The 13,137-nt window shown below is 33.9% G+C and overlaps 1 protein-coding gene across 5 annotated transcripts in view; it reads left to right on the top strand.

The window, feature by feature from the left end:
• The window catches only part of SUGCT (succinyl-CoA:glutarate-CoA transferase), a 389,221-nt gene that overhangs the window by 161,136 nt on the left and 214,948 nt on the right, over positions 1–13,137 (top strand). For all 5 annotated transcript variants that reach the window (XR_005555979.1, XM_039336722.1, XM_039336725.1 and 2 more), the window contains 3 exons: positions 3,196–3,267; positions 4,463–4,560; positions 9,979–10,081. Coding sequence is in view for 4 of the 5 variants with exons in the window: in XM_039336722.1 (XP_039192656.1) it covers positions 3,196–3,267; positions 4,463–4,560; positions 9,979–10,081 (273 nt within the window). In the remaining variant the exon portion in view is untranslated. The remainder of the gene's footprint in view (positions 1–3,195; positions 3,268–4,462; positions 4,561–9,978; positions 10,082–13,137) is intronic.

Raw genomic sequence — 13,137 nt, 5'->3', positions numbered from 1 at the left:
GGGCCTTGCTACTTTCCTGGTGGATTCTCCCAAAACTTACAGTTTAAGCAGCAGCTGGTGGAATGTAGCACGTTCCAGCAACCCGATCAGAGTTGGAATGGGGTTTAAATAGAGTATAATACCCTATAAATATAATGGAGATCCAATCAGGGCCTTGCTACTTTCCTGGTGGATTCTCCCAAAACTTACAGTTTAAGCAGCAGCTGGTGGGATGTAGCACGTTCCAGCAGCCCGACCGAAGTTGGAATGGGGTTTAAATAGAGTACAATACACTATAAATATAATGGAGATCCAATCAGGGCCTTGCTACTTTCCTGGTGGATTCTCCCAAAACTTACAGTTTAAGCAGCAGCTGGTGGGATGTAGCACGTTCCAGCAGCCCGACCGAAGTTGGAATGGGGTTTAAATAGAGTACAATACACTATAAATATAATGGAGATCCAATCAGGGCCTTGCTACTTTCCTGGTGGATTCTCCCAAAACTTACAGTTTAAGCAGCAGCTGGTGGGATGTATCACGTTCCAGCAGCCCGACCGAAGTTGGAATGGGGTTTAAATAGAGTACAATACACTATAAATATAATGGAGATCCAATCAGGGCCTTGCTACTTTCCTGGTGGATTCTCCCAAAACTTACAGTTTAAGCAGCAGCTGGTGGGAATGTAGATGTAGTTCCATTGAGGACCACACATTGAGTACGGCCGATCAGCCAGCTACGAATCCATCTGGTGGTGAGGCTGTCTAACCCACATTTTTCTATCTTATCGAGTAGTAGGTTGTGATCTACTTTATCAAATGCTTGCTGGAAACTGACTAGGAAGTAAGTCATAAAGGATGCTTACATGACACAGATGTTGCAACTATCATAAATACATACCTGTCAAGTGCCCAAATTTTGATCATGTGACAATGTGGATGCTGTGACAGTATGTTTGTAAGTCACTTTTCTTAGTGCTGTTGTAACTTCGAATGGTAGCTAAATGAATAGTTATAAGTTGATGGCTATCTGTATTTTGACTTAAATAGATTTTTATTCCTGAAGTTGGCATCTATTAATCTCCATGTCCTTATTTTCAAATTTCTCCACTTCCAACAGTGAGTTTAATATAAGACACAAAAAACACAATTAACGGTGCTGTTGAACAGTAATAATGTTGAAGTAAGCAATGGTTTCCCTATATAAAATGGTTCATATTTAAAGTAGAATGGCATTTCAATGGAAGAAAGCAAAGCATCTTACAGCAGTTTTTTCTTTCAGCTGGTTTGTGGTGCAGATATTATCTGAAAATATGCTCAGAGAATAAAACTATATTGGCTCTAGAGTAACTTAGACACAGTGGGATAGGCTAATCATGACATCTTGCATCTTTTTGAAATAAACGGATACTAATTTCAACAAACTTCATTGGTTTAAACCAATAAATGTGAGGAATTATTGTATTAAATGGGTTTTCTGTATATTAATTATAAACAGTATTTTAAAATGAAAACTACACAAAAAGGACCACATGGTTTATAAGAGGAAATATTGTATTAAGTTAAAATACTTCAGTGTAATTGGTAGCAATTTATTGAATCCATCGGTACATTTCCCTTATACAACAAAGTTTCTATAACTTAGAGGATCATGTATATGGATGACAGGCTGTTTCTGTGTGTATATCCATGGGACGTAATTGAAGCTATTATTGGCATTTCTAAATATTATCAGTGCTATCCCAATAAAGTTGCTGCTGTATTAACAAATATCTGCTTTTGGCAGGGGTCTGTTCTCCAAGCTTGTTGTTTAACTCCCTGATGTTTCATTACCAAACTACGTAACATCTTCAGCAAAGTTTTTTGAGTGAAGTTTCTTGTTCATTTACATAGGTCCAGAATGATTGATTGGTCTTGTGACTGGTTGAATTACAAGACTGGTTGAATCACAAGACTTGTGACTTTGGGACTTCTGACTGGTTGCTGTCATTGGTTGGTGATTTGGATGGTCTACTTCCTTAATGGTTCATATGCTGGTTCTATGTCAATGTGTTTGTTGATGGACCCATTGGTAGAATGACAGGTTTTATTAAACTTCTGTGCCTGATGAGTTTTGGCATGGCCAACTACTTTGGCTTTGTTTCAGTGAAACCAGTGTTGTTTGTTGTCAGTGTAACTGGCGATCAGGGACTTTGGGTCATGCCATTTGATAGCCAGCTAGTGTCTAAAACCAGAATCCATGATTTATCACAGTTTAGAATTTAGTCATTTAAATCTATTCTTGTCCCAAAATAATCAAAGCAGAAAAACCCTTAAATACTTAATGACACCAATATTGGCAGCATAAATTCTAACAGATTTCACAACTTACTATCTATTTTATTAAGCAGGTATTTTATTTTTGTTTCAAGCCTCTGAAATACCCATTTAGTTACTAGTGACTAGTTACAAGACCAATCAATATTGAAAATGTGATTCTGAAATTATATTGTATGACAGTTTTTCACCCTATATATCTTAAGTTCAAAGAGTTTTTGAATTTAAGGATCTCATTTAAAATGTGACTGAAGAGTCACATGGGAAACAGAGAGACAAGTCCCGTGTCAATGAATAATCACTGAATGGATCACAGAAAGAGTGAAAAAAGAAAATCCTATTGAATCAGTAACTCTTGCATCACACAGATGAAATAATGACGTATTGACCAGCATATACTACCATATGAACAAAACCACTTAAATTTATTATATTTAACTATTAAGTGGTGTGAAAACTTACTGATTGTAATGGACAAATTCATAGACAAATTATCACAAAGCCTCACCAAGTGATGCATATGCATACATGGACCATCTTTTAGTGACTCTAAATTTCAGTATATTTATATATCTGCACAATTTATAGCACTGATGAAAATCTCTTAACCTGAAGTAACATAAAGTTGTTTAATTTTTTTTTGTTCATAGGAGCTAAACCAAAAAAAGTTATTTAAATAATTGAGATATGTTTGGAGAAATTGTTCATAATGATTTCAGAAAAGAGTAAACCAGGACATAAAATTTAATTTACACTTTATATTCAGATTATTAGAATTTGTAAATGTTGACTTACCTGCAAAAACATGAAAGTGCATGTAAGTAACTGATGGTTAGGAAAGTGGAAAAAATATTAATGTAATGTGTGTGTTGATTATGATTTGATCTACCTTTCTGTTTACTAGGCTTTCAAAACAAAAGATGGATATATTGTGGTAGGAGCAGGAAACAATCAACAGTTTGCTACTGTTTGCAAGGTATAGTATTCAGAAAACAAAACAACTTTAAGTAAGCTATTTTTCTGACTTACTAGCAAATAGTAAATAACTACTAGGAGCTCTGGTAGTACAGTGGTTAGAATGCTGTATTGCAAGCAAACTCTGCCCAAAACCTAAAGTTCAATCCTGACAAGGCTCAAGGTTGACTCAGCCTTCAATCCTTCCAAGATCCGTAAAATGAGGATCCAGATTCTTGGGGGCAATATGCTGAATGTTAGCCAGCTTGCTGCTGGCTGCCACGGAAATGGGGGGAAGTGGGAGCGATGGGTATTTGGGGAGGGAGAAGAAGCATGTAGGAGGAATCATTGGAAATTTTTTGTGAATTGCTAGCCTGGACTTTGCTTATCTCTTTTAGCTTTGGTATGCAGAACAAAATATTATCTGGTTGATGTTTGACCTCTAGTTGCCTAGCCACAAGGGAGACAGCTAAAATGACAATAGGTCATATGTAGTTTTTAAAAGGTTACTGTAGGATGAAGAAATTATTTTCACATGAAAATCTAGTGGTGATTGTAATTGTATCAATTAGGATTAGAAGTTCACCTAGAAACCTACCTAGCTCCCAACATTTGGGGGAGAAAATGGCTGATTTCAGGTTAATAGGTTTATTCTGTCAGACTAAGTGAAATTCTTAGTTCATTACTTTTAACCTAATTTGTAATCTTATTACAAATTATGAAAGAAAAAAGTAGATTATTTAGCAATTCACCTAAATATCTAAATGACAGATTGGCTGCAGATACAAATACCATTTTTCATTTCTTCAGAAACATAGTCTTTTGTTCTGTGAAATACTTCCACTGTAGGCCAAATAAGTTGGTATTGCTTAAAACCCTTAGCAGAATAAAAACATAGTAAATCAAAATTATCAGCACAGTGGCAAATATAATTAATATTGTTATCTACAGATTTCTAGAATTATTATCTTTGACATGTATAAATGGTATTGTAAATGCAGAGTGAAATTTCATAGTAGAAATATTTGAAATAACTAAATGAATGAAATATAGATGTGATGTTAAAATAACCATACATATAAATATATTTTTAAAAATGTGGTATTATTTATTAAAATAAGTTATGTTCAATAAATCATAAACTTACATTAAAGACCAAAGCTTAGAACTTCCTCTGGCATTATGTTCCTGAATGTATTTTGTCTCATTTGATTAAGATTCTCAATTTGCCTGAAATCATTCATGACCACAAATACAAAAATAACCAGCAGCGAGTGATAAATAGGAATGAACTTATTGGAATATTGTCAGCCAGGTATGTCCTCAACATTTAATATGTTTATTTGCAAATTTATTTCTTAGGTTTATCATTCTGGACATTATGTATATATGTATCATGTGTAAATGGTTAATAACATGTAAACAATATTTAAGCTTTTTTGTAAGGTGACCAACTTTTTTACAATGAAAAGGAGGACACAAATAAATTGAAGAAAAAAATATCATAAATAAAAGAAACATTTTATTCATTGCAACAATAATACAGAATACACTATAATATGATAAATGCATAATAAAAAACATTTGTAACAATAACATTTTATATTGTAATTATGCTTACATGCCTATTAATTATTATTTAAATGAGTACTTTTCCATTGAATGAATATTTTTTGTCAATGTATCATCTTCTAACAATATATTGGAAATATCTGAACAAGAAATATCCTTCATATTGAATTTTACGGCAAGTGCTGCAGCTAGAGTATCAACATTCAATCTCGATTTCTCACTTTTCCAAAAACCATTAGCAATTGAAAAAATCCTTTCAACTGCTGCATTAGTTCCAGGACAGCACAACGTAAATTGAACAAGAATAAATAAATTTTCACATGGAATATGTTCATTTTTGAAATGGCTGAATATTTCCACCCATCTTTTATCAATTTCAATGTGTTTATTTTCCCATTGTATTAATTTTTCAGAATTTAAAAATACATCCAGTCTTCTAATTTCTTCAAAGAGACAATTGTCGTCTATTTTAATGTCTAACATTTGTTTAGATAAGAACTTAACACAAGATTCAATATCTGTCCAATATACTTGTGATGAAGTCAAAAAACACCATTGAAAACTGTTATTTCCTGTGATGTTTGTTTCAGACCATTCTTTGATATATTGAAAACTTGTTTGGTAAAAATTCTGCACTTTTTTGATAAACTTTTCCATTATGCCTGGATTTGACTCCTCTAAGTCTGACAATTTTCTTTTTATAACTAAAGGAAGATTTTTTTCTTCAGATTGAGTTTTATATTGAAGGATAAAGTCATTCAAAGACTAACTTCTATAACTGAAATGTTTTGTGAAAAATAGATCCTTGATTATGTACAAAACACATTAATATCTCAGATATTTCATTATTGAAAAACGATTCCAGGATTTTAGGACATTTGTCTAAACTTAAAAAATATGAACGGAGAGGCTCAAATAATTGTAGAACACGCTCTGTAGCAGATGTTAGAGCAAGCCATCTAACTTTTGAATATCCTAAAGGTTTTTTCTATTGAACATTCGCTTCTTCACAAAATTGTTTTAAAGTAGCCACACGATCCCCTTTATGGATTACTGCCTTGTCGTGGCGAAGGGGCTTGCTTAACTCAGTGAAGCTATAAGCTATGCCGTGCAGGGCCACCCAAGACAGACAGGTTATAGCAGAGAGTTCTGACAAAATGTGATCCACTGGAGAAGGAAATGGCAAACCACTCCAGTATCTTTGCCATGAAAACCCCATGGACAGTACTGGGCTCAAAGATCACCTCAGATGGGGACTGCAGCCAAGAAATTAAAAGACGCTTGCTCCTGGGGAGGAAAGCTATGGCAAATCTAGACAGCATTCTAACAAGCAGAGACATCACCCTGCCAACAAAAGTACGCATAGTCCAGGCCATGGTTTTCCCAGTTGCAATGTATGGCTGTGAAAGTTGGACCATAAGAAAGGCTGAGCGCAAAAGAATTGAGGCCTTTGAACTCTGGTGCTGGAGAAGACTCCGGCGAGTCCCTTGGACTGCAAGGCGTTCAAACCGGTCAGTCCTAGAAGAGATCAACCCCGACTGCTCTTTAGAAGGCCAGATCCTGAAGTTGAAACTCAAGTACTTTGGCCACCTAATGAGAAGGAAGGACTCACTGGAAAAGGGCCTAATGCTGGGAAAGATTGAGGGCAATAGAAGAGGGGGACGACAGAGAATGAGATGACTGGATGGAGTCACTGAAGCAGTAGGTATGAATTTAAATGGACGTTGTCCATGGGGTCGCGATGGGTCGGACACGACTTCGCAATTAACAACAACAACAGCCACACGAACGGTAAAACAATTAAAATACAAATAAATTTTAGTTATTATTACTTCTACATCAATTGGCATGGCACATGACACCGTGTTGATTGCATTTGACAAAATATGTGCATTACAACCTATTCCTAGTATTTTCTTTTGGAGTAAATCTTGTAATTTTACATACATATTATTCACCCCTTTGCGTCTTCGCCCAGCAAAATTTGTGTTTGTATTATCAGCTGTTAGTGCAACAACTTTGGATTTCAAATTGTTTTCATTTATTACTCTGTATAGATGGTTTGACAAAATTTCAGCAGTTTCGCCCTCAATGGATTCTAAATTTAAAATTTTTACTTGAATGCCCTTGGTAACATTAAAATATCTTACTAGTATTGGATACAATTTAGTTTCATTATGATTGGATGCATCAGATAAAATCATTACAAATGCTGCAGTTTCCAAGTCTTCTGTAAGTATTTTGTCACAGTAATTTTTAAATACTGATTTAATAATAGCCTCACATTTTGTCCTGGTGCATAAAAATTTAGCATCGTGAAACTTTTTCAATAATTTAGTTGTACAATCCATACTATGAAAACTTTGATTGTGAATTATGGTATGGTATGGAATGCAAATGTTCCCTCCATTGCATCTAACTGTTTTTCATCTTCAGAATACTTTGAAGTTTTAAAAAAACTTGTTACTTTACAACTGGAAGCAGATGCATCTGATGATTGCTTATGTTTCTTGATGGTCAGGTGTTTCGTAATAGCTGCTCTGCCCCCAACTGCAATACAAAATTCTCCATTGCAAATATTGCAGAAAACAATGTTATCCTTCTTTGATGTGATGAATGGAAATTCCTTATTCAATTTATCGTTGAAACGGCATTTCCTCTTTTTTGATTTTTCCATCCCTAAATGGAAGTTAGTCTCCTCCAGGTATCTTCGGGACTAACTAGGAGATGGTGTAGTTGGGTAGCAGGGAGGGGTGCAAAGTTCCTGCCAATTCGCTTTCGCTGCAGACAACTTGCATGTGCAAAGTTTGCCGGCCAGGTGTTTTGGCGCACTCAGCAGCAATTCCTATTGGCTTTCGAAAGCCAATAGGGGGAATAGCACTGTTCATGCAAAAGTTGAAAAAAAAACCATCAAAAAAGGTGCCGGAACGCCATTCTGAGCATTCTATGAGAAAAAAAAGACCTGCAGATTAGTCTTCAAATATCGAAAAGGAGGACATGTAGGAGGACACTTTTCGAGGAAGGACAGAACTTACAAAAGGAGAACTGTCCTCCCTAAAGGAGGATGGTTGGTCATCTTATTTTTTGATATGGCTAGCATTAATGGCAGGGAAATGTGTGCTAATAAAACTGTCAGACACGAAAGATTTCTTCAAAGAAATGTTACTGAATTAATCTTCTCTTGAGCAAGTTTGCATATAAGACATAATAGAACAAAATTATTAACAATAGTAAAAGGAAAAAAGGAAAGAACACCAACAACAAACAAACAACAAATATTGGAGTATGCATCCATGCGTGCATGCATGCAGAAACACACAGACAATATAGTCTAAAGAAAATGTATGAATTATATAATTTTATTAAAAAATGGATAACTGGAGATATTAGGTGAGTAAATGCTTGGTTAAAATGGCTAAGAAATAAAAATATAAATAAAACAGCTTAATTATAAGTTTCAGTTTGGTACTAATTTAATTTTTAGCCAGTACTTTCATCTAGTTAAAATACATGAATCTAAAGGAAAAAGTAATTCAGCCTTGAATTTTTTTCACAATCATATATCTGACAGATAACTTTAAAAAATCTATTAATTTCTGATTTCTTCAATTTGTGAAGTATGAGTAGTAACCAGTAATTGAATATTCCAATGGTGCTTTTCTCCAACAGCTTCTGGATTTCCTTGATTTTTCTTGAAAACATTTTGCCTCATTCAAGAAGCTTTTTCAGTTCAATTTGCCAATTAATTTTTACAAGACCATATGATTTTTTGATCTAAACCAGCAGTGATAAAACCAAAAGTGCTAAGTGAAACATTTGTTAAGTAAATTTTGCCCCATTTTATGATCTTTCTTGCCATAGTTGTTAAGTGAATCACTGCTGTTGTTAAGTTAGTAACACAGTTGTTAAGTAAATCTGGCTTTCACATTGACTTTGTTTATAAGAAGGTCGCAAAAGGTGATCACATGACCCCGGGACACTGCAGCAATCATAAATATAAGTCAGTTACCAAGCATCTGATCACATGATCATCGGGATGCTGCAGCAGTGATAAGTGAAAAATGACTGTGAAAAACAGTGTCGTCATAACTTTGAACGGTCAATAAATGAACTGTTGTAAGTGGAGGACTACCTGTATATATCTGTGTATTTTGAAATAGTCAAGAACTGTTTTTCAGATATTCCATGGAAGTCCAGGATTTTATATTCATCTGAATGCTATCAGTCATCCCATTTAGAAATTAGTAAAGTTTGAACATCTCAAGCTTCATTCAGTGTAATTGCCAAAAAGCAACAATTCTGGCTTTTCACGAGGTGCAAACTGATTGTAAAATATTAATCTTATAGACATACTATAAGATAATATATTCCTTTAAATTCAGTAACGTTAACATGTAGGATTGCAGTCATAATATTCTTTCATGTTTGTTTTTATTCAGAACAGTGCATGAATTACTGCTACCAATAACTCTATCTCCCAAGGATAAAGTCACAAAAAAAAAAAAAACCCACAGGATATCTCTATCTAACAATGTGAATATGATAATAAAGTGTAATTATATAAGTGGTTCTGAGAAGGCAATCCAATAAAAGAGTGGAATTTTGGTTCAAGCAGGATAAGGCTAATGTATCTGATTTGCAACCGGATGACCTTGGGACAAATATTACAGTCATACAACATGTAAACACGTAATCAATATTGTCATCTGACCAACAATTGTGGTTCTTAATTGGGACATGTGTTTCAGATGTAGCAGAGGAAAACACTTTGTGAGGCTTTGAATTGGAGCATTGTATTTAAAAATAGAACAGTTTTTCATATATGTGGCTCTTAACCACATCACATCTATCTCGTTGTTGTTGTGAAAAACTAAAAACATGAAATAAAAATGTGAAGCTCATTACCGCAATTAAGATTGGGAGGAAATATACTGACTTCTATTTGAAACTTCTGATAATTTTGGTTTGTATCACTGCTGGCTTGCATCAGAAAATCAGATAGGATTGGAAGTCAGTCTAACCATTATTTTTGCCTCCAGGCTTGGTTTTCTCCATTTCTGAGGAACATGTGCAGAACATTTTTATTGCATTATTGACTGCTGTTAATAGCTATTTTTTAAAATGCATTTTTACTCTTTTTTTCCCTCCTGTTTATTCTTAGGTTCTTGGAAGAAGAAACCTCTAAATGGCTAGACGATTTTGAAGGCAGTGGAGTTCCATATGGTCCAATCAACAATATGAAGCAGGTGTTCTCAGATCCTCAGGTCAGTTATCTTTTACATGCTGTATGTTTTTTAAAGTATTCAATTACTATTACTAGTACTATTCATTAAGTAATGTTTCATATATATTACATCTTTTCTCTGAGAATTCAGAGCAGCTTACCTTTATTCCCTCATCAAGATAAGTTGGGCTGAGAGCAAATGAACTACTCTAAAATTGCCAAATAATCTTTGTAGCTGACTTCCCCAGATTAAATCTAACACCATTTTTAAAATAACTTTTTATAAGCATTGTGAAAGTCACTTTAAAAAATGCAAATTCATGTATTTGGTATCATAGGATAGTTGATAGCGTCCTAAAACACATTCTGATGACTTGACATTCAGATCTTTGCATTATAAACATTAGGTTGTTGGATCTTGTTCAAGTGTGGACTTAAGCCATTTTAAATCCAATAATATAATCCATCGTCATTGTTGTCAGCCATTCAGTTGTGTCCAACTCTTGGCCGCTCAATGGATCAGCATTTTCCATGCCCCTCTATCTCACACCATCTCCTTCAGATCTAATCCAACCCAAAGTGTTCAAATTTGCTGATTGTAACTGCTATGCTAATAATGTTAAACGTGTAAAATGTAATTACTTTCACGGTTAACTCTTATTTGAAAAGCTTACATTTAAATAGATTAATGTATTTATAATGGACAAAAGGAAGATTTTATCCCTGGATATCTCACAAATGGAAGTGATGAAACAGATTCTCTTTAATACTTTCATTTTACCTAAAATTGTATTAATAACTATACTTTCATACTTTTAAAAATTCAGCTTATTTTCTAGAGGAGTCTTATTTGATGCTAATGCTAATTTTTAAATTGTGACAAAAGGCTGCATCTTTAGAGATTATTCCATCCCTCATTGTTAACATGGTTACATTAATAAGGCACTGATTCAGTATTTTCTCTTTTATATCTTATATGAGAAGTAATTATTACTATTAAGAACACCCCAGAAAACCTGTTAGATGTGTTGTTCTAAAACCAGATATTTTGGTAACCATGTTGTTCTCAAATTACCCAGATCTTAGCAGCACATTGCTTCTTAGTGTGAATATTTTATGACAACATACCAGCTACAGTAAACAGTGAGAACTAAAGCAAAAAATAGAAGTACCTTTAAAACTAAATAAAAACGTCTTTTTCTATATTCAGAACACAACAAAAAATGCATAATGGAAAAAGCTAATCAGAAATGGAATTGTTTTGGAATAAGAATCCCACAGCCAATAAAAAGAAGATAATAATCATTAAAGAGAAAAAAGTTTATTAGCTAACATATTTTAAAACCTGCCCCACAAGATAAAAATTGCAGTGTTTGTAATTTCAAAGACAAGAATAATATGACATTTTTCTTTTATTGGCTACAGGTATGTTATTTCCTTATATGGCAAAGTATTACTTTGTTGTAACACTTCCCAAATAGTCATTAAGAAGGTGAATTGCTGTTATAAAAATGCTGACTTATCATTTTATCCAATTTTGAAGACCCTGGCTATGTGTACTGAATTTGCAGCAGTTGTTTTCCTGTATGTAACTTGCTTGTCTGGAGATAATGGTGAGGGGCTTTTATTGGTTACAATTTATTTCTATAGAAATAGAATAGTATTGGTAGACACTGTATTGCCATTTATGGGAAGAGACAGGGCAGTGAGAATACTGCCTTCATCAATAAGAAAGTCAATTTTTTACACATTATAATTTCCCAGATATTTAAGCTTCAGATTTTGAATACTGATATGCAGATGATTTTACAAGTGTTTATATCTACAGTTATGCTAAGCAATGATTAATTATGTATGCAACAGGCTGAAAAAGTAAATGTTGGTAACTTTGTGAAAGGTGAAATTCAAAAATTAGACAGATAGTAAAGATAGCTTTTTTCAGAATTTCTCCAATTGTAAATGATAAATACTTTCTATACTGACTTTACTTAATTATTATTCATTCAACTTCTAAATTTGTGTTAAGGGCCTTGAATGCCTTCAGTCTATACTCTCACCTCCATTTCACCACTTGATGCTCTTCATCATCAGGCCTTTTACCTAGCCTAACATTTACCATGGTTCGTCATAGGGTTAAGGCAGTGGTGGGATTCAAATATGTGAACAACCGGTTCTCTGTGTGGATGCTGCTTCCGGAAGTCTTTTCTGGGCCTGGGCAACAAAAAATTAGCTACCGGTTCTGCCGAAGTGGTGCAAACCGGCTGAATCCCACCACTGGGTTAAGGCTGCATCTGTTCACTGAGAAAAGAAAACATTTGCCTACCAGATTGTCCAAATAAAATAGCCACATTTGTTATAATTTGAAATAAAATTGTCTCTTTATATTAGATTACACAAACATATACACTTATTTCTTCCCAGTGGGAAAACTATCCTACTGCACTTTATAACATGAAATACAATAAAATTAAATTAAAAATCCACCAATCAGCACAGTTGTTGTTTAAGTAGTTAGGAAATCCAAGTTACTAACAATGGAGGCTTTCTGAGATGCAACTGTTTTAGAAGCTGGAAAAGACAGGAACAAATTTTTCTACCATGTCAGAGAGTGATAATACTGTATTGGTTATTACTACTGTATTGGTTATTACCTGGTATAAGTAGCCATCTACTATAACCACATCAGACAGCAGGGGAGAGACAAATGCTTTAGTCACGGTATTTACACAAATAGGTATTCTGTGAGTTGTGTTTAACTATGTTTAACTATGTTTTAGTAAAAAAGAAGTAAAATTTAGTACAGTGTGCTTTTTTGCAATACCTTTTTTTTAAATTGACATATAGAAATTTCTATACATTGCTTTAAAAATAGTCTGACTTTCAAATGAATGTAGGGATTCAAAATGAACTTACCACATTTTAATGGCAAATTTGATTAAATAGAAAGTAATAACATTTACATATTTAAAGTATTTGAAATGAAAAATGAATGGATCAGGAACATATGCAAAATGTATTTCTTGATTAAATTGCATACAGTTAACCGACATAGTGTATCTGCATATATTTGATTTTAAGTATAAGGCATGATTTCCT

The sequence above is a fragment of the Crotalus tigris genome, unplaced genomic scaffold (assembly GCF_016545835.1).
Source record: "Crotalus tigris isolate CLP2741 ecotype Arizona unplaced genomic scaffold, ASM1654583v1 scf7180000017666.379230911805:20528666, whole genome shotgun sequence".
Classification (NCBI taxonomy): Eukaryota; Metazoa; Chordata; class Lepidosauria; order Squamata; family Viperidae; genus Crotalus; species Crotalus tigris.
The sequence above is the reverse complement of the archived record's forward strand: the minus strand, read 5'-3'. Positions and strand labels throughout refer to the sequence as shown.